Source organism: Drosophila subobscura, chromosome O (genome assembly GCF_008121235.1).
Source record: "Drosophila subobscura isolate 14011-0131.10 chromosome O, UCBerk_Dsub_1.0, whole genome shotgun sequence".
NCBI classification, from domain to species: Eukaryota; Metazoa; Arthropoda; class Insecta; order Diptera; family Drosophilidae; genus Drosophila; species Drosophila subobscura.
Genome location: NC_048533.1, coordinates 9,189,215 through 9,215,940, shown reverse-complemented (window position 1 = coordinate 9,215,940; position 26,726 = coordinate 9,189,215). Strand labels below are relative to the sequence as shown.

The 26,726-nt window shown below is 43.0% G+C and overlaps 5 protein-coding genes across 6 annotated transcripts; 2 read left to right on the top strand and 3 right to left on the bottom strand.

The window, feature by feature from the left end:
• Positions 1-1,203: 1,203 nt before the first annotated feature.
• On the bottom strand, positions 1,204-1,525 carry LOC117897443. The gene has a single exon (XM_034806285.1). The coding sequence runs from the start codon at positions 1,510-1,512 to the stop codon at positions 1,204-1,206; it is 309 nt and encodes a 102-aa protein (XP_034662176.1). The 5' UTR covers positions 1,513-1,525.
• Positions 1,526-2,856: 1,331 nt separating this feature from the next.
• Positions 2,857-3,409, top strand: LOC117896923. Its single transcript, XM_034805463.1, has one exon. It carries the CDS (start codon positions 2,907-2,909, stop codon positions 3,324-3,326), a length of 420 nt encoding a protein of 139 aa, XP_034661354.1. The 5' UTR covers positions 2,857-2,906; the 3' UTR covers positions 3,327-3,409.
• A 6,829-nt stretch (positions 3,410-10,238) lies between these two features.
• On the top strand, positions 10,239-13,703 carry LOC117897208 (nucleolar protein dao-5). The gene is made up of 3 exons (XM_034805911.1): positions 10,239-11,480; positions 11,547-11,669; positions 11,733-13,703. Exons 1-3 carry the CDS (start codon positions 10,864-10,866, stop codon positions 12,427-12,429), a joined length of 1,437 nt encoding a protein of 478 aa, XP_034661802.1. The 5' UTR covers positions 10,239-10,863; the 3' UTR covers positions 12,430-13,703.
• Positions 13,704-13,708: 5 nt separating this feature from the next.
• On the bottom strand, positions 13,709-15,669 carry LOC117897209 (Bardet-Biedl syndrome 5 protein homolog). The gene is made up of 5 exons (XM_034805913.1): positions 15,537-15,669; positions 15,326-15,474; positions 15,071-15,266; positions 14,765-15,002; positions 13,709-14,705 (listed from the first exon to the last, which is right to left on the bottom strand). Exons 1-5 carry the CDS (start codon positions 15,626-15,628, stop codon positions 14,235-14,237), a joined length of 1,146 nt encoding a protein of 381 aa, XP_034661804.1. The 5' UTR covers positions 15,629-15,669; the 3' UTR covers positions 13,709-14,234.
• Positions 15,670-15,901: 232 nt separating this feature from the next.
• LOC117897769 (mannose-1-phosphate guanyltransferase beta) lies at positions 15,902-18,195 on the bottom strand. 2 transcript variants are annotated; one of them, XM_034806815.1, is made up of 4 exons: positions 17,960-18,195; positions 17,624-17,872; positions 17,024-17,558; positions 15,902-16,708 (listed from the first exon to the last, which is right to left on the bottom strand). In XM_034806815.1, the coding sequence occupies exons 2-4, from the start codon at positions 17,801-17,803 to the stop codon at positions 16,308-16,310; spliced, it is 1,116 nt and encodes a 371-aa protein (XP_034662706.1). In that variant the 5' UTR covers positions 17,804-17,872; positions 17,960-18,195; the 3' UTR covers positions 15,902-16,307. The 2 variants fall into 2 exon arrangements, with proteins under 2 accessions (XP_034662706.1, XP_034662705.1); XM_034806814.1 differs by lacking the exon at positions 17,960-18,195 and having other exon boundaries at positions 17,624-17,893.
• Positions 18,196-26,726: the final 8,531 nt, after the last annotated feature.

The following is a 26,726-nucleotide window of genomic DNA, read 5'->3' as shown; positions in this document are numbered from 1 at the left end:
TAACAGAATTTATTAAAAAACCGTAATACAAAAGTAGTAGTCGAACGTCGTAGATGGGAACATGGTAACGTAACCAAAGCACACCCAAAAGCGAAGAGCGAAAAGCGAATGTTGCATGAGGAGGAGTAGGGGTAGAGTCAAATCAAAGAGCGAAGGGTACCCATGGGGGGTCAGAGCGGGGTTCACACATCTGTGATACTTTTTTGTGTGCGGACGACAAAAACCAACAGCAACAACAGAACATGCCGTAATAATAGTTGCGAAAAGCAATTAGACAAACTAATAAAGGCGAAAATCCCTCCACACAAAAGGTCAGTAGAGTGCGTGCCACCGAATGGGAGTGAGTGCGATGGCAATATGTACATAGGCTCAATGCCAAACCCCCAATGGCGTTGACCAAGCGAGATGGCAATAGTGTGTGTGTGTGTGTGTGTGTGATGATTATGATGCATTCTCTGCTGCTCGCTGCGCTAGGCATGCGTATTTTTCACCTGGGACAAAGTGCTGAAATGTTTCAAAGGGAGAGAGAATGAAGTATGATAAAGGGTAAAGTCAAGAGAGCACAAAATCTGTTTCAAGCTTCGCCCGTTGGCGATGGAGATTGTTGCTTCTGTGAGATCGAGTGCATACAGCTATCCGTGCCCATATAATTGTGCATGGCCCTGCCCTGAGCCCTTGGCAAAAGCTAAACGTAATTGCGTTTAGAAGTGCGTGTACTTGAGCATTTCTGCCATCTTTTGGTCCTACGCTTTTGTTGTGTCGGCTTTTTGCCGTTACAAATATGTTTTGAAAGCAAAGTCATGCCGGATCACAATAGGCCTGGGGCAGGGGAGACTACCTACCATTTGCAGCGTACACATAAGTCGGCGCAGCCCTTTCTAATGCTCAAAAATTAGTTTTCTGAAGTGGTTTTTATTGTGGACCCAATGGATATGCCTCACTTGGTAATGAAGTGAGTGGAAAGATATTTTGAAAGAGTTTACTTTGTGGGGGGTATCCTATTTCGATATCGTTCAAAACTGGAAACTGAAAGTGCGTAAAGAAAATGCAGTGCACCCAGAAAATACAAACTCCTTTCTTCGAGCAAATATATTTATTTTATTTAGAAACAAGAAACGAAAACGAATCAATTAGGTAACTAAAGAACGAGATCAACCAATCAAAGGTTTGGTTAGTTTTGATGGTACAATTGTATCATTGTTGCTATCCCCATCTAGGCTTCTGATTAGAATCTAAATGATGGGCACGGCGCGTCGTGGCTGTCATGCGTTTCTGCAGCCAACCCTTGGTGCCGGGATCTATAAATCGACGCTCTTTAACTGGCATGTTCCTCTGATGAAACAGCTTGGACTCCTCCAGCCATTGGTGACCGTAGTGCCAGGACATCAGGAGACTCATCGATGTGGCGTCCTTTTCGTAGGAGGGCGTGAAGGACTGATGCTCGGGAAGGTTTCTATTCGATTCAATCGGTCGATAGGGCCTAGCGCGACTATATATTTTGTAGATTGGCATGGTACAAAATAAATATCTTTTTCTTTTCTTCTGTTTGATGGAATCGAAAGTCAAACTTGAGTGGAATATCGGAGCTGGAGTGAAGATTAATTCCTACTGTAATTCCAAACTGATAATTGAGTTAGCAGGCATAAAACCAAACCAAACTATGGCGTGCAAAATGCCGAAATGAATACCCTAAAAACATTTTGCTAATGGCCATAAAGGTTCCCTGAGAGCCCAAATGGAATGGAAAACAAATCGCCCATTTGTTCCATCGGCTACAAAGAAACTGAACAAAATGCAAACAGATGTAAATCCGAGCGTAAAACCCAAATAAACCAACAAAGTCTCGACCAAAAGAAGATGCCAGGGATGTGAAAAGCGCGGCATGAGGGCACAGTCCAGCCAGCGGGGGCGTTCCTGGTCATAGGTCAAGTATGCAGGGAAGGTCTGAGCTGAGGCTGTTGTGTGCCACGAGGAAGATAGCGGAACAGTGGAACAGTTGGATGTGGGGTTTGCTCCATAAAGTGGCACAACGCGTGCCAAAAGGTGCCAGAATACATCACAGCGGAAGTGGCCATGGCACCGGCACCCGCACCATCTGTTTTTCCTACCAGTTCCACGTATCGAACGCAGCGTACTTTTACCATTCACAATTAGGCAATCAAAGTTTGCTGAATGTAACCATAGTGTATGTGCACAAGGGTCACAATAACCACGTGGTCCCAGCATGATCTAATGCTGTGCAAATTTTTCGCAGCTTTCCTTTTTGCTCTGCAGCCCTTTGTGCGCCGCTAATGTGCTGTCTGGCCCGCTCTCTCGCACGCTCGCCACTCACGCTCCGTTCTCTCGTTGCGCTTTCTGTCCCTGTCTCTCCATCTCTGTCTGACGGTTACCGTTGTGCGCTGTCATCATTTCTCATCGCTGGCGTCGCGCTCTGCCGTTGTGTTGTTTCCTTGTAATTTGTCACCGCTGGGAGCCCGTTTCTGCGGCGTAATTTGTTTGCAACTCATTTCGGGATTCATTTCCCTGCCCTTTCCATATCTTTGCGCCGTTCGTGTTTGGCTGCCTTTGTTTTGGTCAATGGGTCTTGATGCATTTAATTAAAATTATTACGAGTATTGTCTGTGGCTCAGGTGGGAGTCGGGCTGGAGCTTGGCAAAAAGGGTTTGTCTTTGAACTTTGCCTTGGAGATGGTGCGCGGTTTCCCAGAGTTATTGAATAAATTGTAGCATTACTTGCTAATGGCTTGCACATTTATGTATCTTCCAGGATTTCAGTATATCCTAAAACTAAGCAAACAAGTAGCCTTCGATCTAGCTTTCATCAAGTAATTCATAACCCATCAAAACTCATTCAACAACCAGACAACTTGCAGTCAACATCAAACAACAAATTTCGTTCACAAAACAATGCTTAAGGAAAGCATTTGGAAGCGTTCGAAGCCCGTTGTCGCCAAGGATCACAGCGGTGCGATTCTCCCAGAGACTGTGCGTCCGGATCCCATTCCCGAGCAGCGCGACGAGGAGCCGCCCTGCATGAGCTACATCCTGGGATGGGAGTACGGCCGCAAGTGGCTGGAGCGGCGGGATCAAATCAAGCGACACCAGGCTGTGGTCAAGTCAATGCGCATTATACTGCCCGACTTTGCCTGGTGGGTGAATCAGCGCCGTCCTTTGTACGTGCGCAAGCAGCGCTTCCGCGCCAAGCCCAAGCCGAAGGCAGGACACTGGCAACCGATGAGCGCCTTTGCAGAGGGCAAGCAGCGGCGTGAGGCGCAGGAACGGCATATACAGGAGTACCGCGATAATTCCAACATCAAAGGGCCATAGAGGGACACAGCACACCTAAAACCATAACAGAAGCGACTAAAACCACACTAGTGACAAAAGTCAACCATAAATTTGCACATTTTGTATTGTGTGCGTGGAAGAGAAACTTTTATTTGATATCCCAATGCCTTTAGGCGTAAAACTAGAATCTTTTAAGCACTTCTGCTGAATGAATCTATTCGCTTCCTAAAAAACATTTCAACGATTAAAACCCATCAAAACTTTTGCGGCTATCAATAAAACTAGAAACGCAATTGGAACCCAATGAACTGCAACTAATGGAAAACAACAACTAGCTCCCTCTCTCATCTCATCTCAATTTTCAGCCATATAACTTTTCTTTTATTGTTGGTTTTGCAGAACTCCGCGTAGCAAAAGGTCGAGAAGGAGGAGGCCCGTTCTCAAAACAAACAAAAGCGCAGCAGCCGAGAAAACCTTCGACTCGGACCTCTGACGGCGTTTACGCATTTGTTTGTTTGATTGTTGATTCCCGCGTTGAAATGTCAGGCGAATGGAACAATGGATCCACAGCCAGGTCATACTATATAAGAACTATATGTATATGCAATCACCATCATCATCAGCATCGTTGACGTTTTTCTGAATCGTACGCAGAGACGCGGTAAGTGAACAATTGGCCTGGCCCCGACCCAAGGCCTGTGGCTGGATGTACGTCGTACATCCCATACATAGTTTTTGCGCTCTTGTTGATTTGCATTTCCGCTTCATTAAACTTGGGCACACATCAAACTATATAGATCCAACTATAATATGCTTTATATGGTTGGCTTTTTCATTGCATTCTATTGCATTGTACTTTTGGCGCGTAAAACACGCAGATTTATACACATAATATTTAAGGGGCGGTACACATTGAAGCCCTTTCACAATTGCTCTGTTGCTCGAAGCTCGTCTTTTTACATCCTTTTGTTTTTCAGTTTGGTTTTATTATACAATATTTTCGGTTTTAACTTTTAGGGGTTTCTTTTTGTTTGCCTAACAAACTTTTACCTTTTGCTGCGCCCGCTTGATTTTCTTTATTTTTCAATTAAACAAAAACTCATTAGTGTTGATTTGTTTTTCAGACCCTTTTCTCGTGGTAATTTATGGCATTCGAAAAGTGTTTGGAAAGAGACTTTCCTTCTTTCCTTCTTACCTTTTCGCTTCTTGCTTGTCGTAGCTTTTCGCTTAATTTTCTCAGTGCACATTTTATTTGTAAATTCCTTGGTTTTATTGTTAAATAAATTATTTGCCAGACATAAGCCCGTCTTGCATTATTCCTTATGCTTTTACATCCAATCATTAGTAATTAGTTGTTTTCCTTTCAACTTTGATTACCTTTTTCTTGCATATAAACTTTGGAGACTTTCTCCTCCAATTAACGTGAATTGCCCCACCAATTATTCCATTATTTATGGCTTTTCTCTACAACTACCCAGCGATTATCATTAATAATCATATAGGTATTTTCTTCACTTATTAAAATCCATTAATTTTGCGCTCATTTCCCCTTCATTTTCCAACGCTCCCCTGACATTCTCTCTCTCGGTTTATTATCAACAACATTCTCGTTTCATATACGAGTATGTACATATTTTCCTCACTATTTATGCCACGAAGAACATTTTCCAGCGAGAACAAAAAGCAATGGGGAAAATGCTTCACACTGTGCTGCAGTTTTCCGCGCATAAATTAATGGCAACGAACGACGCTGATCATCATGGGGTCTGCAAAAGGAAGCGGCGGTGCAAAGTGAAGTGGTTCTGACGGCAAGAAAGGGCTGGGAAATGTATGATTAAACATTAAACAAGTGGCATAAAAATGGGAAGAAAAGAAGAACCGCTGCAAAAGTTCTGCAAGGTGCTCCACAGAAATGTGGGAGAAAATCCACGTAATCAGGTGGAGGCTTAGGTTAGGTCAGAGGTGCAGACAGTAGGATGACTGAAACATTTCAGCGAATATGTAATAGAATTCAGAGTTAACTAGATTACATTTGGATAATTGTGGTTTGGTAAATAATAAGAAGAACCATGGATGGTATTCTCAGACACGATTTTGAATGGTTTAATGGTTTCAAAGCTCTCTCAGAAAATATAGACAGGCGCCACAGAATGTGACCATTCAAGGCACTCATATTTGAATTTTTTATAGAATCTTAAGATCATTTCCCAATGGGAAAGCTCTATAAATGAAGTACGCATTTGGACCACTTTTAACCTCTTTTAATGACAATTTAGAAATCGCTTACGATACCTCGATGTCCCCCATCCATTTCTCTGTGTACAATTAATGGAAAAATCAAACACAAATGTATTTGATTCTGTGGTCGAGTGGCCAATGGGGGGAACCGCAGAAACTAATTAATTTGCCAAAACAACAAAACAACAAGCGGGAGCAGAACAAAAAAACAAAATGGCCGCCAGCAGAAGCGGAAATGAGCTTTGTGTGCATGTGTGTGTGTGCGAGTGCGACCACAGAACAGATGCTGATTATGAAGATAATTAATATGGCTAATTAAACTGGCGAATGCGATGCAGAAATTGCATTTGCCAGGCAGCACACACAACGCCGAGAGCCAGGGGACAGGGAAAAGCAGAAAAACAAGCGAAATTTCAACGGCTCCTGCCACATAAAAGCCAATTAATTATTTTTATGGCTACTCCCAGCGCAGAGCCCCCAGAGCCAAACTCCAACTTGGAGTCCGCCAACGGAAGCCAAGAGTCCGTCTCCGTCTCCGTCTGCGTCTGCGTCGTCTTTTTGCACTGAACTCGGGGATAATAAAAAATTATGGCCAACGATTTGGCTCACTCAAAACGAAACGAAACAAAAAAAAAACAAATAAACCAAAAAAAAACAAGCACTGTGAGCCACTGACCAGGCCAAGTTCCTCCGGTGCCCCCGTTTATGCTTATACATATATTTATTTACACTTTATCCTGCATACTAAATCCTCGAAAATAAAAGTAAGAGCCAGAGCCAGAGCCAGAGCCATGCGAGGGCCAAAAAGATGGCGCCTTGCTGTGTACAAAATTGATCAGTGGATTCCCTGCCGTTTGAACTATGACGCGATATGTCATCATATTTTCTCGTTGCAGTTGAAGGGAAGGTCCCTTTCCTTCTCCTTCCCGATGGTGGGTACCAGAAAGAGGTGGGAAGGTTCCATCTTCTGCTTGTGGTTTTGCCATGCACTTTGTCAAACCTTCTGGGCTGTGAGATTGGATAGCCCCCACAGCCCATTCGACTCCTCCCATGCCAGTGTGTACCCCTCTCCCTTTTAGTCAACTTGTATTTAGCATTTGGCTTGAAAAACATTTATTGCCTGGGCTACCGCAAAATCAATTTGGGCGCTTTGTTTCCGATTTTCGTGGAGGCTTGGAGGCGCCCCCAGAACTCGTCTTGCCTCTGGCCAATCCCCTCTGCTGTGCTTATGGCCATTTCTCCGCTCCGTTTTATTGGCCAAGCCAATGCGCCTGAGTAATGGCCGCCGCCTCTCTGTGGCTCGGCTCCCGTCACACTCGACGTTGCTTTCGGCCCATTTGGTTGCTGTTCTGACTCGTTTTTATTGCAATTTCTGTTCGGTTGAACATTTTCTTTTGCGTGTTATTTGTGGAGTTGTGAGGGGAAATACCAGCTAGAAAATACCTTCCAAAATGCAAGCATTACAACTGCCAGAAATTCCCATTGTCCATGGCCCAGAGTTCATTAAAAAGTCCATTACCCGAGGAGGCTGCACACACACAGCAAATCAATTTTGATTTACTTCGAGCAGTCGAACGGACAGACAGAGCGACAGACAGACAGACAGCGAACATATATCAATATGTTTGCCCCCATAGCGGTCAGCCCTCGAAGTGGGGCATGTTTTGTGGGGGGGCCTGATGGCGGTGCCAGAGCTGGGCAGCGAAGCGTTCCATCATTCGGAGGAGTGCTGATGATGGAAAGTGTCCCACTGTGCGTGCACAAAAAGCAACAACCAAAATAGGAAAGAAAATAGAAAGAGCAGAGAAGCGGAGTACCGCACCACAATGGACTGTCTAGAATGCCACAGAAAATGGAGTGGATTGGAGTGGAGTGGTTCGGAATGGAGGATATACGAAGACTGAGAGTGAGCCGCAACAACAATAAACGCTAATAATGCTTAATCAATGTTACACTTTGCAACAATAAAACACGAGAAAAACGAAGGGCCGCAAGAACCCCAGAGTTCAACTTCATTTGTGTCATGATTTATGGCTTTTTCATTACCAAAAAAAAAAGGAAACAAAAAAGAAAAGAAACGCACCTCTTCACACCTGTGGCAGAAAAAAATGTTGAGGCCGCAATGAAATGTAATTGAAAATCAACTAAATCGATTTTCAAGAGAGAGAAACAATTTGTTGAAAACAATGCGCGGAATTTGTTGCGTACAAATCTGTTATTGTTGTGTGTTCACTTCGCTTCATTTGCGTTGCGCATTTCAATAATCATTTATATTGTGGCATCTCACGTTGATTATAAACACGGGACGCACCGCTCGCGCAGAGTTCATAAATTTCCAAAATGAGCTTCATTAAGGATAGAAGCGATTCGGTTGGTGGGTTTGAAAACTATCAAATTTATTCTCAGGCGAAGATTTCTGGCGGCGTTTGTGGGGGCGGTGATGAAAGCGTGTCCTCAATCGCTTATCGATTTGCCAAGTGTTGAATAACTAGTAAAGCAGTAACAGTGTTAAACAGTCACCAAAACAAACCATTGAACAATGTAGAAACAGAACGAAATCTGGCAATTTGTGTCGTAAAACTAAAAAAATCTGAAAAATCCTTGACTCTCCAGTTTTATTGATTTACCAAGGAGGGGAAACCATTTCTAATGTTCAACTCCAAGACAAAGCCCCAGTTTGCTGTCACATCGATAAAGCAACGAACGAGCAATTATTTTTGAAAGAAAATGTTGGAGGGATTTCTTTGTTTGCACTTTCATTGTGTGCCTCCACCCAGCGGCAGCTGTGGCTGCGGCTGCGTGCCTCCCCAGAACCCAAGTCTGGCACATCTCAAAGCTTTTCAACGCCATGCCACATGTCAATCCACTCGCTCTCTCACTCTCTCTCTCTCTCCCCACAAATCCTCTCCACTCGGCACACACTTGGCGTGGAGCGCAGCGGAGTCAGCGGCATCACTGAGGTTATGGGCGGATGTGGCCTGTGGATGTGGTTATGCTCGTGAATACTCTTTGAGAAGTGCGCCCAGCACGAGTTAAAATTTAATTTAGTGAAAATAATTTGCTTAGTCGTGCTGCAAAATTGCATAATTGTCAATGGTTTCGGCCACTCGGCGGAGCTCTCTCTCGCTCGCACTCCCGTTCTCGATTGCCGAACTCTTCTAATGAGGCGACCACAGCGCCATTTTGTGGCACAAACACATTTGCATATTGGAAAATTATAGCCCTCTGCCCAAAGGCTGACGCCTGCTCCGACGCTGGCTTCTGCTTCTGGCTTTTGTTAGCGGTGCGGTTGCGCAGAGGGCCAACGTCGATGCTGAAGCCAGAGCCAGAGCCAGAGCCAGAGTAGCAGCCAGAGCCGCAGCGCGTGGTGGCCTGGTGAGGCGCAATGGGGGGGCGGTCGCTGTCGACGACGAAGTGACCTCCAGCCGCGTCCCAATGGCGAGGACTTGACTCTTAACTGGCAGTCTGGCAGCCAGCCGCAGTGAGAATCGAGTGCACGAAAATATGCAAGCAATGCAAAGCTCCCGCTCCTCTTTCTGGCCTCATGATGAGCTGTAAAACACGCGTTTTCATAATGTTATTAAACGGAGCAAGAGGTAGAGGTAGAGGTAGAGCTGCGGCAGCGGCAACCAACGGCCATTTGACATGCCAAAAAACACTTCTGTCACAGCAGCAGGAGAAGCAGCAGCAGCAGCAGCAGTCGCAGCAGTTGTATCCAGTGTCCCTAGGGGGTGGCCAAGACCACAAAAGCGTGCCATACCCGATCCCACCTCTTTCTCGTCGCGATCGGTGCCCGCCTCTTGCCGGCCATTGGGACAGGAAACTGCGCAAGCGCCGCCGCCACCGCCCGTACCGACCGGATTGGGTTCGTAAATCGAGCGCAGCATGCGTCAGGGCAATTATTTTGCCATAATAAACTTGATACGGAGCGACGCTCTTATCTATGATTTCAGATTATCGCAGCAGTGGCCGAACAGTAGCTTTTAAGCTTATTTAATTTCAAATTTAAGTTTATTTTTATCGATTGAGCGGCAACCGTCAAAGTGGCAGTAAAGCTACTTGGCAATCATTTGGGAAGTTTAGATCCTAATAAAGATTTTTATATGTTCGTTTCCAGCTATAAATGTTACAGAATTGCATTCGCTTGCATTTACGAAAATTACTTTCGAATAAAGGCTATAATTGCTTTATGGTAAAACTATTTCACATTCAGATTTATGCCATAATTTATCCCATAATTTATACCTGCCAGACCAAGAAAAAAAGGTCAGTCCATTATAAAGCCATCAGTCTGGCAGCACTATAATATTTTGCCTTCAAAATCATCGCCTAAATTCCTAAACGATATATCGCACACAGCTGCTGCTGAGGGACAAGCAAATTTCAATTCGAATTTTACTCAAAGAAATTGATAGAAAACTGTTATGATTTTGATGAACTTGAAGAACGAAACAGGAGAGGATAAAGATCGTTACCCCGAAAAAGTCCATTTATCGCACAAAATAACCTGTTTGTGTGTACATCGATAAGTAGAATCAAAAGTGGCGGGTTTGAAATTCTGTGGTTGGTCAAGTGGCGTAAAAGCAAGAACAAATAAAAGCAGTTGGTGCGATGATATATCCCCACGAAAAAAGTCCAATTAGACATCAGCCGCAAATAAAATATCAACAAATAAAGTATATCGATATATCGTTAGCCCACAGCTGCTGCTGATGAATGAACGTGTGCGGTAGTAAAAGCGTAAAACATAGCAAAAAGCGGAATTCGCAAAGCCATTTTCTTGTTGGCCCCGCATACAAGGCCAGGCTAATTTTACAAACAATAAATGGCTTCCAGTACAAAAGACTAAATCGTGTTGGTGATAGCTGCCTATAGGGACCATTAAAAGGGCTTCTTGGACCGGCGACACACAATGGAAATGGATGGGTAAAATAAAGGCAGCAAACGAGAAGTAGTAGCAGGAGAGTGGTGTGTGTGTGTGTGTGTGTTCGTGTGCGTACGCGTGTGAGGTGGTAGTGCGTGTAGTAGTACGAACGAGCGTGTGTGAGGTAAACGCAAAACGGTGAAGCGAACCAGGGAGGCAGCAAACACGCAAAAGAAGTCCCAAATTGTGAAAAAGAAAACAAAAAGAGTGCCTAATTTGTGTTGGGTTGGGGGAAAAAAGAGTCAAATGTAAAGTGAAGATGGAAAATGCGTGGTAAATGAGATAAGCGATTGCAGCCCCACCGCTAGAGCCGGGCATGTTAGTGCTACTGGTCCGAGGAGCAGAGGCAGAGCAGCATCCACCCATAGCCACAGTCCTCCTGCCCCTGCCACAGCCCAAGCCCGAATAGCAGTAATGATGCTAGCCGCAGCCGGTATGCCGGCCTACGATGCCGGCAAGATCAACAGCAACCCGAGCAATGGGACAGGCGGTGGCACGGTGGGCACTCCCTCGGCCGTGGGTGCCTCGCGTCCAAGTGCTGCCAGTGCACTGATGAAGACCCTATCTGTGCGCCTGCATCGCGGCACCGAATTTATCAAGGATACCGTGCAGAAGGCCCTCGTCATGTCAGCACCCGCACCAGCACCCGTGGCCCTTGCCCCAGCCCCAGCTTCAGCCCCACCGCCACCACCAGTTGAATCCGCAGTGCCGCCGGCGAAGCCCTTAACGCTAACCAGCCAGACGCTCAAGCGGAAACTGGCCGGAGCGGGAGGGTTGATGGGATGCGGACCGAGTCGGATTACATCGATCACCGCCAGCTCGAGCAGTGGACGCTTCGTTCTGGCGCATGCCAACAGGAAACCCGCTAGCCAGGTGCCGACGGAGGCGTTCCTCAAGGTATACACGGTGGCACCCACTGAACTGCATCGCTCGGCAGCGGCCCGCGTACGTAATCCCAGCACTGATAGCTTACTCATGGATCTGTGCCAGTTTAAGCCCATCCGGCCCATGCCCATAACGCCAATTAAAATGTAAGTCCTGCAGATCCTTGGATCAATCAATTTATTTTAATTCCGTGTCGATCTTTGCTCTGGCAGTAACAAATTCCGCGGCTTTGAACTGAAGCGACCCAAATTTGTGCCCGCCGTGAATGACAGCGAAGACGAGGACGAGGAGGACGACGAGGATGATCCAGAGTCAATCCAGAAACCAAAGCCTAGGTAAGTATCCAGCATAATCGTTGGGAGCATCGTTTAAAGTAAGCCTTTCGTTTGGTTCCTCAGCTCCGTGACATTGCTGCCGCATAAGGGGTCGGCATTCGTGCCGATGCCCTATTTAGAGAGCCCCAACACCACCGCCGCCATCACCGCAATCGCCACCAGGAGCAGATCTCGCTCACACAACACTCACACCTCAGCCACTGGCGCCACAGACGAGCCCAAGCCAAAGCGTCGTCGTCGCGGTCCGCTGCTCACGGCCAGGCGACGTCGCACAAGAACGTCAGCAGCTGCAGCCGCCGCTGCTGCTTCAGGTGCGCCCTCACCAGTCAACACATCAGTCTCACCAGTAGAAGTGGCGCCCAAACCTGCAGCACCTGTCAAACGCAAGGCAACCACCAAGAGTGGATCTGCCAAGCGCAGTCGTGCAGCGGCTGCCAATCCCACACCAGTCGCCGCCACCTCAACCTCACCGGAAGAAGCAGCCAGAGCGCCTACCAAACGCAAATCGTCAACGAAGAGGGAACCAGCGAAACGCAGCCGTGCCGCGGCTGCTGCAGCTGCCACTCCCACACCAGTCAGCACATCCACCTCTACGGGAAGGGCTCCCCGTGCACCCGCCAAGCGTAAATCGGCCCCAGCAAAGGGCCCAGCGAAACGCAGCTGTGGTGGCTTATCTCCAGCACGCCCCTCGCCACCCATGACGCGTCAACGCGCCCGTCAACAGATCTCCGCCAGCAGCTGCCACAGTGGCAGCACTTAAGTTTCGTAAACAATCATCTCGGATGTTCGTGCAGTGGAACGTAATCCGATGCGGCAGCAGCAGTGACAATGGGAAAGGGTCTAGAAAACTTTCCAAGTTCGAAGTCTTTTGGTTCTAGTTACTGTTTATGTTTGACTCGCGTTCCAAAGCGCCTATTCGTGTGGCATTGTTCTGGGAAAGTGGAGTGTAATGTAAACCCATGGCCAAGGCATAACCATTATGAAATTAATATATTTTCCAAGAGGGTTTTATCCATTAAACCGATTTTCTTGGAAAAGATCAGGCTACGCCACAGAAAGAGGCGACATCCCGGCTTTTCTTTGCCCACATTCAAGAGAGAGATCCAGGCTTTACTTTCCCCCATTTTCGCTTTTCTTTTGGGTAGACACAAAATTTTGACTTGGTCTTCAAGACTGATATAACAAAGAATCCACTAACGAATATATGATACTGAAACTGAAACTGATACTGACATGTATGCAAAAAACAAACAAACAAACAAAAAACAGAAGATTCAAGAATTTATGTTTAGCCTCAGTCCTTAGCAAAACGAAGAACTTTAAGCAGAAAAAGTATTAATTGTATAAAGAAACAAAACCATGTAAAATGTAAGCCATTCCTGATATTCATATTTCAAAATGATTGCGTGTGTTTTTTATGTATTTTATTTTGTTGTAATCATGATTTTGCTTATTTGTATTTGTCCCATGTACAAACAGAAAAATTGCAATGCTTTCGATTCGATTATGTTCTACATACGTTGGCCTTTGAGGCACAAAAAAAGATATCGAGAAAGAGAGAATTATGAGAAAATTAAGAACAGGTAGGAAAAGAGGAGAAGATCATGTAAACGCCACAACTACAATTAATTTTCCTACTTTAATTAAGTTTGTTAGAATTTATAGCTTAGAAACAAAACAAAACTAATTCATTCATAAATCTATATTAAATGAACATAAATACATACATATATAATAATAATAATAATAATATAATACTACCTAAATCTATCTGTAAGAGCAGCATATGAATATATTTAGAGGTCAAATCAACTGTGTGTTGTGATATGAACTAATTTATAATACCAAGCAAAAGACAACCAACAACCCAACCCAACCCGAAGCCCCCCCAATGATAGTTCAATCAATTTGCTTGATCCCAGACAACACAGATATGTAGATGCCCCACTCTCAGAACCCCATTCAGAACAGATGCAAAACTCTTTGATATCATTAAGAAGTAGTGCCACAAACAAAATTCCATAATTAAAATTTGCAACAAAAAAAAAAGCATAAAATCAAGTCGAATTATCAAGTATTAGCCCTAAGCTAAGTACAATTTCAAGAGATTCCAAACAAATGCAAAATTACTTAAACACACAGCGAGTTGTATGCGTCAATAAAAATCCCTAAAAAATAACTACAAGATTATGAATTTTTGATGTTCGGATTAAATTTTGTTTTCCCTTTTCTGTTCCCCAAAAAGCGTATCTTTGAGTCCTATTCAATAATTTCTTGACAGTCCTTAAAATTGCAGATACATTTCCGTAAATTGTGTTTAATCTTTAGTTATCCTTTCATTTTAATTTATGAAAACGTTCATCATTTTCTGTATTAACATTGTCTTTGGCTTGGACAGAACTTTGTTTGATTTTGTACTGAATTCCGGTACCCAGTACTTTCCTTGGTTAAATCTTTGATTCCCATTCGAAATCCTATTTATTCCCATAATATATTTCTGTTTATCTAAATATATTTTGTGCCATTCCTTCAGTTAACTCTTTTGTATATTTATATTTCTGATGATTATTCCTCGAATATCTCCATTTTTGTGGGCATAACATTCCACAAATCCTGCAGCTTGTAACCCTCCCGTATGCGCTCCATGGCAAAGCCCAGCTCCTTGCAATACACCGGATCCCTGTCCGATTGAGGATTGCTGTGCGACACACAACCCTCCGCCAGATAGCTATTCAGTTTGGTATTGATTTCGCGCTCTTGCCGCTCGTCCAGCTCCTCGAAATTCTCGATCTTGAATTGCGTAGCCTGGGCCGCCTCCTCAGCGGCATCCGCCAGTCGCTGGCGCGCATCCTGTGCATCGTAGTGGATGCCAAAGTTGGGCTGCTCTATGTAGACGGTGTGCAGCGAGCAGAGCTCCTTGAATAGATCGTTCAGCCGCTCGGCGGGATCGATGCGAAAGCCGAGTACATAGCCGCCGCCAGTCTCAGCTGTTTGGATGACCAATGCAGGCCCGTACTTGGACTCTCGCACACGAAGCTAGAAGGAAAAGTCAGATTTTGGTGGGAGATTCTAGCCAAAAGGAGTATGACGCTCACGCTCTCAATCTGCAGATATGGCAGGCTGATGTTGAAGGTCTCATTGGCATCAGCGAACCACACAAGACGTATGTTGGAGACGACAAAGCTGCCCAGATTTCCCTGATCGCTGGATAGATTCCAGACGCCCTGTACCTGGCTGTAGACCTGCTCATCGGGCAGGATAATCAGTTGGCCAGAGAGCACAATGGCTCCACGCAGCTTCAGGTCGCGATAGAGATACGTCCGTTGATATAATCTACAGGAAAGTGAGAGGAATCAGACAGTTTGTGTGGTTCTACAAGAGAAATTTCATTGGCCACTCACTGGTACACATCAAAGACGCTGGCAAAGATGGGCTGATCACGACGCGCCGTTTCGCCGGACACATCCGTGAAGAGGAACTCGAAACGCGTCTCATTGCTGATGGCCAGAATGTACAATGCCTGACTGGGCATCCGGCCCTTGGAGTGCATGTGAACGATTCGCGTATTGGTGTTTCCGAACCTCGCAAAGCCAATGGCTGAAAAAGGAAAAGAGAGTCAGTCTGATGTCTGATGAATCCCCTGCATAGTTACCCACATAAATTGTACTTTTTGTGCACCAAGGAATGCCAAATCACTCGAAGATTGGTGACCATTAGGCGGCCCGTGTCCCCAGGATTACCCTTGCTGTCCTCGATGTGGTAGATGTAGTCCAGCACCTTCTCTCCAGTGCGTAAACGAGTGTGCCTGAAATTGGTATGTAGACTGAATACCTATTCCCCCCCAATCTCTCTCGCTGAATAACTTACAGATGCGGCGTGTCAAACTTGACATCCTTGTCCTCCCAAAGGAGTTGCAGCTGTGGCTGCTGGCCATCGCTCTGCCCAAGAGATTTCAACATTTTAAGAAAGAAAGAAACTATTGTTGTGGTTCCAGATAATGCTTCTAGAAGCCGTTGCTAGGCAACGTTAGGCAACGTTTTATACACTTGAAAGGTACACGAGTAAGGGTAAGGTAAGGTTACTGAAAGGGTAGCTTTTAACTCTCTTAATCTTTTCACTTGTAAACCTCGAAGCACGATCGTTGGTCCCAGTCTCCAATCATCTCCAAGAAATGGCAGCAATAGGAGCAACGAATTTCCTACATCCTCAATGTTCCTTCCATTAACTTGTTTTAGTTATTTTGATAATATATGTTTATGTATATTTGTCTAATTTGTAGAATTATAAGTACAAAACTTATGCTCTGCTTACTCGTATCAAAGTAGAAAAAGGTTCGGCTGATTATACACTTATACTCGGACGACTACAAGTCAAGCTTCCCCAAGGGGAAATGTAGCCTTAATTTATATAGAATAGCAATAGCAAAGCTAAGTATTGGAAATGTTTCTCATTGTTTTTCGTTCTTTGTTTAAAATATTGCAAACGTTTGACTTAAATACTAGTACTTTCATTGACAGAATCCAATTAATGGACAGACGGTGGCAACAGAAGGCCATTGTTGTGGACAAATGTCGAATACCGAAACGAAACTAAATCATAGTTAGACTACAGCTAACAGCGAGGCACCATTCCCCCCGCTTACATGATGATCTGTGGCTCGGGCACGCTGGCCGCAATGCTTTTGTGCGGCAGCACTTGGCCCCCGTTCACGTAGAGCTCGTCCTTGACAATCACATCCTCGCCGAGCACAGTGATGCCCTCGATGCGCACCCAACGACCAACCGTCGAGCGCCAGCCCACGATGCAGGAGTCCAGCCAGGAGTGGGAGCGTACAATGGCGCCTTTTAGTATGGTGGCACGCTTGATGCACACCCCATCCTCGATGATTACGTCCGGCCCGATAGTTACATTCGGCCCAATGCGGCAGCCCTCGCCTATTGTGGCTGTGGGATCCACCAGTACGTTGCCCACGACTCCTGGCCCGGTGTACAGCTTCGTTGATTGCTTCTGACGCAGCGAGCTCAGGTAGAGGCACATGCCTGGAAGTAGATACAGGAAGAGGCAGATCAATAAATGTCTCCTGCCAGGGGATTCTGCTATCTGGGACAGGGGTCTTCCCGCTCACGCTATCTGCCTAACGAGCCTCCACCACACTCAAACAGAAATCGCTCTATCAAACATTCTCCGTGGCCTTAGGTCTTCCGAGAAAACACACACGAAAAGATAACCCAAATTCGAGCGAAACCAAAACATGATTAAAAAATGCACGACACTGCGGCAGACGATAAGGGCTAATGAGGCAATTGAAGATAGGCGGCGAGTGCTCTGCCCTCCCAGTCAGTGAGTCATCCTACCTGTAAGAAAGTCTTTGGGCTGTCCAATGTCCATCCAGAAGCCGGTCAGATCCATGGCGTAAAGCTGCTGTTGCTCGGCCATGGCCGGAAAGACCTCCTTCTCGATGGATGTGGGCCTCACCTCAATCCTCTCAAGCACCGATGGATTGAAGATGTAAATGCCGGCATTAATTTTGTTGCTGACAAACTCCTGCGGCTTCTCGATAAAGTTCTTGATGCAGCCGTCCTCGTCGTACAGCACCACACCGTACTTGGAGGGCTCCTCCACCTTGGTCACGACAATGGTCCCCTCTTTGCCGTGATTTCGATGGAACTGCACCAGCTGCTTGAAGGGGAAGTCACAGATCACATCCGAGTTGAGTACAAAGAAGGGCTCCGGACTGGCAGTCAGTATCGATTTGGCCAGGGCCAGGGGTCCAGCTGTACCTAGGGGCTCCGTTTCATGTGAGAATATCAGTTCCACGCCCAGTTTGTCCGCCTCCACCTTCAGCTCCTTCTCCATTTGCTCAGCCCTATAGCTGACGGCGAGTATGACCTGGATGAGCAACATGTTGGCTTATATAAATATTACGCATAGCTGGAGCGAACTCCAACACTCACCTGACGGCAGCCGGCATCGACAAGTGCCTCCAGCTGGTGCAACAGAATCGGCTTATTGGCAAACTCCACCAGAGGCTTGGGTGTGCTCAGGGTGAGCGGGCGCAGGCGGGTGCCATAGCCACCGACCAAGATGAGGGCACGAGTGCCATTGCCGACAGCAGCGCTGGGTGCGCCGCACATTTCCGTTATGTTCTTTTGAGCACTTGTGACACGTCAGAGATTCCGCCAGCAATTGTTTTTCTCCGCTCTCTTCGGGGGGATGGATTGGGGTTGACGAGCAAATGAACGTGAGCTAGGCGAATGTATTTCTGCTTGACTTTAATTAATGTCACTTACAGTCTTTTGTTGTTGTTTCTGCTGATAAGAAGTTGATTCGTTTTGATGAAGTTTCGTAGATTTTATAACCTATTGCACTTGTTGGCGCTTTCCTATTGGGGCTGGTCGGTGTGGGTGTGTGTTCTCCTGTAGTCAGCTTACTTTACTTAAACCTCTATCAAAAGCAATGGCACTTTGTTCAATTAAAAATCAAGTTGCTGAAATTTCGGTTAATTTTGGCTGAAAACAACCAAATCAGTGAGACCGCTGATTTGTCGATAAAATATACCGGCTGACCCTTAAAGCAATACCGAAATATTCCATCTAATTTTCTTATTTTCTATTTTGATATTCGATCAAATGTGTGGATTTCACCACTGAACATATGAGTTTATCCGATTGATGAATCAATTCTCTACAATTTAGCATATTATTTTTACTAAACTTTATTGGATTGTATATTTAAAATGGTTTAAGCAAAGAACGTGCCAAAATTTCCTTTTCCCTTGTTTTTACATGGTAACTACACAGTTTCCACATATATTACATATTAATATGCCGTTTGCTTGTATGAACTGGCACATCTACATACATGTACACTGCATGGTTGGTGGTTTTATGCTTATTTATTTTTTATTTACCTCTTTAGTATTCATCTTATTTTGTAAACAATCCAATAAAAGGAAAGTAATGAAAAAAAGTGAAATGATTATTGTCTCAAGTAAGACAATAGTTTAAGGACTAAGAGTGTAAGCTTGCCAGTAATATAACTCCATCTCAACGAATTTTTTCAAATTATAGATAACGATATTTTATCTATGTATCATAGAAATCATATGGAAGAGGTTAAAAACATGTCAGTCCATGTCTAATGAAAAGAGGGCATCCATAGACACGTTACATACCATTCTACCGGCTGAAAAGCAACAAGTTGTCAAGTAGCGTAAAATTCCATGCCCACTCGCGTAACGTGTTATACTATTTTTTTGGTTGACATTTTCAATTTGATCTTTATTTTCTAAGCAATTCAATAAAAGACACCTATGAAAAGTAGCCAATCTAATTAATAATTGTTTTAGGAATCGGATAAAAGTATGGCTTTAGTGCTGAGATTCCTAACTAGCTGGTTATATTAAGCAGAAGATCAAAATCGAGGAAAATGATTTAAGACGTACGATATATTGATGATATATTTCTAAAATTAGATATATTTTTGAGGGTCGTGCGGTATATTTTATCGATAAGTCCCTGGTTCCATCTACAATTGCCAGTGCTGGAAAACACTGAATTGTGCGGTGCTCTTGCTCTCTCTGCTGACCTAATCCTCTCTCCGCTGACCTAATCCTCTCTTTGGCATGTGAAATCAAAAGGACGAACTTTTCAAAGCACCCACCTTTTTCGCACCTGTTGAGGAAATCCTAATAGTGCTTGCGAGAGCGTCTGGCAGGAGAGGATTTCCCTGACCGTTTAGACACAGGGGAGGATTTCCCTGACCGTTTAGTCACAGGAGAGGATTTCCCTGACCGTTTAGACACAGGAGAGGATTTCCTTGACAAGAAAATCCCAAACCACAAATTGCAGAAATTCGCGCGCACAGAAAAATTTGAAAATAAAATATTTAGATTGTAAATTGTTCTAGAGTGCCATTCCCTGTGATAATATATGAACATACATACATACAGTTATGTTCATAATAATAGAAGTGCCGCACGTTTTCATTACGGCCGCATACTCTTCTGGAACTGGTCAGTAAGGTCCTTTCTTAGGCTTTCAGCCAATAAAATCTTAAACCATTTGCGAAAACTTTGCTCTGGTTGACGGATTTGTAGTAAGCATTATTGATTAGGTACTCCCCCTTAAGATTTCGATGAGACTTCGGTCCACGGACTGAGCTGGACGTTGTAAATCTTCGAGAAAAGCGAGCTTTCTTGACTGTTTCGGATGATTATCCTTACTTAACGATCCTTTTTAGAAACATTGTCCAACTAGGACATGAATTGTATAGATTCTCAAGTATAACTACATAACAATTTGTGTTCAATACTCAAACGCTCGACAATAATGTGCTATTTTAAAAGAGCAGAAGATTGTTGCTATAGAACATGTATGTAATATGTGAATATCGATACAGTAAGAGGAAGATTACCCTAGCAAGATTATTAAATTGATTGAATTCCGGGTCGAACCAGAGCCCTTGGAGATTTTGATTCTGGTTTGCGAGTCGGAAACAGTATATCTATGTACATATGTCTAAAACAGGGCTCGGCACGGCCCTATCCCTGGGGTGCGTAAAATTGCGCTGCTGCTGCGCTGCCGGTACACCGACAGTATAAAAAAGCAGCAGAGCTTCGTATGGCTTCGGCAATGCGACTTCGGCACTTGTTGTCTCGGCATCAGTTGCTGATCAGCCGTCATCAATGTGAGACCACGCTACGCAACTACTCAAATATACACTGAGACAAAAAATGTTCGATGAGAATTGGGAAAACACATTTTTCTTTGTCCAAAATATGGATGGTTATGCGCAATGCACAATTTGCGATCATGTTGCGTCCCGCTGTAATTTATATGCCATTGAAAGACATTACAATTCAAAACATGTTGATTATAACATAATAAGAGGGTTGATCGTGTCCAAAAAGTTTTGGAATGCCAGGCCAAATATTTTCTATTATTTTTAGTGGAAGATAAGGACAGCCTAGCTATAAAAAAAAGCCTCTTTTACAATTGCACTAGCTTTAGCAAAGCAATACCGCCCCGTCACCGATGGGATATTTTTTAAAAACCTTATGTGTGATGTTCTAAGCTCGTTTGGAACTAAAAGCAATGAACTTTTAAAACTTTGCCGGAACTTTTCATTATCTCCACGAACCACCACACGTAGGACGGAAGAGATAAGCCTATTTATAAAAGCTGAAGCGAATAAAAGACTCGCGAATTGCAAATATTATTCTGTTTCTCTGGATGAGAGTACAGATATAAATAGTATTTGCCAGCTAATAATATGCATCAAAACAGTAGACAGCAATTTGAAGTGTTTTGAAGAAGTTTTTATGTGGTATCTCTTCACGACCATGTTACGGGGCAGGTTTTGTTTGAAACGCTCCTGTCAAACGTTTTTTCTGTAGTTGCTAAAAGTAAACTGAGCTCAATATGCACGGATGGAGCGAAGGTAATGACGGGGAAACACAAAGGCCTTGTAGGAATTTTTGCGAATAACGGAATATGTTGCCCGGCATTTCACTGCGTTATCCATCAGGAAGCACTATTTGCAAAAGAGCTGAAGATGGTTACCGTTATGAATACATCTATTAAGATCATTAATAAAATAAGAGCTGGTCATAACGCTTTAACGCACCGAAAGTTTAAAGAATTCGTTTAAGAACTAAATGCAGAGCACGGAGATTTGATAATGTACACGGACGAGCGTTGGCTTAGTAGGGGCAAATGTTTAGAGCGCTTATTTAATTTGCGGAACGAGGTTCTCATCTTCTTAAGAAGTATGGACAAAAACACAGAGGATCTTGTTTTGGCTCTAGAAAACCCCGATTTTTTAGTGGACCTGGCTTTTCTTTGTGACATGACTGCCATTTTAAATGATCTCAATCTCTGCCTACAAGGAAAAAATAAAAAATTTTGGAGTTAATGAGATCATTATCATTATCATAATCATAAATTCATCATTTTGACAGGAAACTCTCCATTCTGACCAGACAATTAGAAAAAAAATATTCGTAAATTTAGAAAAAACATCCATTATATTTACGGAATATGACATTGATCGCTCTGAAAAAATTGAACAATTCACAGCTATTGTAAAGTCGCTGCATGACAACATGGGCAAAAGGTTTGAGGATTTAAAATTGATTAGAAATATGGTTGAGGTACACGATTATCCACTTATTTGTGAATTGCAAGATCTGGATGTTCCGATACGCCAAGAGCTCATAACATTACGGGATGATCTGGAAATTCCTTTAGAAAGTGGAGAAAAGTTTTGGGCGCGCATTGATGACAGAAAATATCCAAACCTGAAAGTTGAAATGTACAAGTTGTATTCTATGTTCGGAACGACTTATAATTGAGAAGTGGCGTTTTTAAGCATGAACATAATATTAACAAAGCTACGTAGTTCTACATCTGATCAGCATTTAGCCGACCTTTTGCGCATCAAAGAATACAATGGAAGCATAGATTTGGACATTATCACAAAAACGTTTTTATAAGACCTATTGTCGTCAATGCGCGACTAAAAAATATCAAGATCATCCAGTAATATTGGAAGCTCTTTGCGTATCAGAACATCCTGATCTTGCGATTCACAAATAAGTGGATAATGGTACCATATTTCTAATGATTTTTAAATCCTCAAACCATTTGCCCATGTTTCCACTCAGCGTCGTTCGTTTCGGAGGAATGTGGCTGCTTAAGGGCGTGTTGGTGGAGTAATGCGGCTGCTCCCACGTGTTCGTGGGAGAGTTATTATTTTTTTATTATTATTTTATTATTTTGTTATTGTTTTGTTATTATTTTATTATTATTTTATTTACGTGTTCTTTTTTATAATTTTACTCAATTTTTTTTATTATTTTGCTTAAAACTTTTGTTTTCCTTGAAAGTTTGAAAATCTGCAACCGAGTTGCAGTAACAGGTCCATGTTTGATTTTAATCGACTAAAAAAAATTTTCAATAGGATCTTGTCTATACAAATGAGTGCCAATAGCACTAATTTCCTCACTGCTCAAAAGCCGTGAGGAAACAGTGACAATATTTTCGCAACTCATGATTAGGTCACTGATTACGTTCGTTCTTGAATTGTCTCCATCTTCTTGAGTGGGACATAATCTAATGGTTTTCAAATATTTAAGAAATGTTTGCATTTCATTTTTATAAGTTCCATCTAAACGATATTGTCCCTCATTCAATAGGTCGAACAAGTCATTCATGACTTTTAAAAGCTTGAGCTTCTACAACCGAGTCAATCACAGAGCCCTCTGTGTGGAAACGCTCTACTTGGAAATATATAGAATCGGATTGCACCATGGATCCGCACGCCAGAACACTGCAGTACCAGAACACTCTGGCGTCGAGCAAACAGCACCTGAATCTGCCGACAATAGCACCAATGCACCAGCACCAGGCCAACAAGCTGAGCCGGCTCAAGAAGCCGACCCACTAGAAGCTGACCCAGCCGTTGTTGACGCAGGGGCTCAATTTACGGTGGCCCACACAAGCTGGGCGGAGCAGGTGGCTTCTGAGGATACTACTTGAGATGTAATCAAAAGATACAATTAAAAATATTAAAACTAATCAATAATTAATTAAATTACTATATAAATATGTATGTAATACAACTACATTTCTCTTGGGCCTGAGTGGTTTCACAGATGTAAGAATGTAAAATGTAAAATTGGACAATTTCATAAGGGTGCATAAGTATATACATATGCATATGTGTTTCAAACTAAGGTTACACACATATTTACATACATCAGGGCTCGGCACGGCCCTATCCCTGGGGTGCGCAAAATTGCGCTGCTGCTGCGCTGCCGGTACACCGACAGTATAAAAAAGCAGCAGAGCTTCGTATGGCTTCGGCAATGCGACTTCGGCACTTGTTGTCTCGGCATCAGTTGCTGATCAGCCGTCATCAATGTGAGACCACGCTACGCAACTACTCAAATATACACTGAGACAAAAAATGTTCGATGAGAATTGGGAAAACACATTTTTCTTTGTCCAAAATATGGATGGCGATGCGCAATGCACAATTTGCGATCATGTTGCGTCCCGCTGTAATTTATATGCCATTGAAAGACATTACAATTCAAAACATGTTGATTATAACATAATAAGAGGGTTGATCGTGTCCAAAAAGTTTTGGAATGCCAGGCCAAATATTTTCTATTATTTTTAGTGGAAGATAAGGACAGCCTAGCTATAAAAAAAAGCCTCTTTTACAATTGCACTAGCTTTAGCAAAGCAATACCGCCCCGTCACCGATGGGATATTTTTTAAAAACCTTATGTGTGATGTTCTAAGCTCGTTTGGAACTAAAAAGCAATGAACTTTTAAAACTTTGCCGGAACTTTTCATTATCTCCACGAACCACCACACGTAGGACGGAAGAGATAAGCCTATTTATAAAAGCTGAAGCGAATAAAAGACTCGCGAATTGCAAATATTATTCTGTTTCTCTGGATGAGAGTACAGATATAAATAGTATTTGCCAGCTAATAATATGCATCAAAACAGTAGACAGCAATTTGAAGTGTTTTGAAGAAGTTTTGATGTGGTATCTCTTCACGACCATGTTACGGGGCAGGTTTTGTTTTGAAACGCTCCTGTCAAACGTTTTTCTGTAGTTGCTAAAAGTAAACTGAGCTCAATATGCACGGATGGAGCGAAGGTAATGACGGGGAAACACAAAAGGCCTTGTAGGAATTTTTGCGAATAACGGAATATGTTGCCCGGCATTTCACTGCGTTATCCATCAGGAAGCACTATTTGCAAAAGAGCTGAAGATGGTTACCGTTATGAATACATCTATTAAGATCATTAATAAAATAAGAGCTGGTCATAACGCTTTAACGCACCGAAAGTTTAAAGAATTCGTTTAAGAACTAAATGCAGAGCACGGAGATTTGATAATGTACACGGACGTGCGTTGGCTTAGTAGGGGCAAATGTTTAGAGCGCTTATTTAATTTGCGGAACGAGGTTCTCATCTTCTTAAGAAGTATGGACAAAAACACAGAGGATCTTGTTTTGGCTCTAGAAAACCCCGATTTTTTAGTGGACCTGGCTTTTCTTTGTGACATGACTGCCATTTTAAATGATCTCAATCTCTGCCTACAAGGAAAAAATAAAAAAATTTTTTAGTTAATGAGATCTTATCATTATCATAAATTCATCATTTTGACAGGAAACTCTCCATTCTGACCAGACAATTAGAAAATAAAATATTCGTAAATTTAGAAAAAACATCCATTATATTTACGGAATATGACATTGATCGCTCTGAAAAAATATAACAATTCACAGCTATTGTAAAGTCGCTGCATGACAACATGGGCAAAAGGTTTGAGGATTTAAAATTGATTAGAAATATGGTTGAGGTACACGATTATCCACTTATTTGTGAATTGCAAGATCTGGATGTTCCGATACGCCAAGAGCTCATAACATTACGGGATGATCTGGAAATTCCTTTAGAAAGTGGAGAAAAGTTTTGGGCGCATTGATGACAGAAAATATCCAAACCTGAAAGTTGAAATGTACAAGTTGTATTCTATGTTCGGAACGACTTATAATTGAGAAGTGGCGTTTTTAAGCATGAACATAATATTAACAAAGCTACGTAGTTCTACATCTGATCAGCATTTAGCCGACCTTTTGCGCATCAAAGAATACAATGGAAGCATAGATTTGGACATTATCACAAAAACGTTTTTATAAGACCTATTGTCGTCAATGCGCGACTAAAAAAAATATCAAGATCATCCAGTAATATTGGAAGCTCTTTGCGTATCAGAACATCCTGATCTTGCGATTCACAAATAAGTGGATAATGGTACCATATTTCTAATGATTTTTAAATCCTCAAACCATTTGCCCATGTTTCCACTCAGCGTCGTTCGTTTCGGAGGAATGTGGCTGCTTAAGGGCGTGTTGGTGGAGTAATGCGGCTGCTCCCACGTGTTCGTGGGAGAGTTATTATTTTTTTATTATTATTTTATTATTTTGTTATTGTTTTGTTATTATTTTATTATTATTTTATTTACGTGTTCTTTTTTATAATTTTACTCAATTTTTTGTATTATTTTGCTTTAAACTTTTGTTTTCCTTGAAAGTTTCAACACGAAATAATTGCAGCATCAACCACAAATAGATTCGTGCAGTGTAAAGCAAGAAACCGGTTTCGGCGTAGGCATCTTCGTGTTTTAGCTACGCACACAAGCGCACTTCACTGTATGGGTGCCGAGCCCTGACATACATACATATAAATGTACATACATATTTACTGACTGGGAACCGAGTCTTTTTAAATTATAAATAATTTGTTATTAATATTTCGTTTTTACCTTTTTTTTTTCAATTAAATTTTAAATTAGGCCATGCCCCTGTACATGAAAGTTTGTTTAGCAAACGCCAGTTAAAAAGGAAAAGTACAGAAGGGTTATTTCAAGTAAATAAATATGTAATTGTAACTGAAATTCCTGTAACAGATCCTGTTCCAGATGCAGTAACAGATCTTGAACAAGATTCTGTGACAGATCATGTACCAGGTATTGGAACAGATGAAATTCCAGCAGTAGATCAAAATATATCCATAGCTAATTCAGTTTTAAGCGGCTGTTATTCGAATATTTCGAACTCGATGCCGCTCAAAAAATTCGTACCTGGCTTTGAGGCATGACATGATTCCAATGGAAAGGAATTGTGTCATCATTTTTGACGAAATGAACATATCTCCTAATATTGATTATGTGCCCCAGCTTGGCCAGGCTGTTGGCTTCACTGATCTAGGAGATTGTCTGTCGGATAATGATCCATACCCCCATATAGCATCTAAAGCGCTCGTTTTCATGGCGAGAGGTGTTATAAGGGAATATGAATATACATACATATATGTACATACATATGCTCGGAGACGGCGGTCAACGTCCGCAAAGGCCAAGACTATCGTCGGACGGCACTTTGGGAACCGTGCACTCGCTCTAACTACTGTGAGGAGGAGGGGGGAGGGAAATAAGGAATACCTGGTGAAAAGTGCGAGTGAAAAGGCT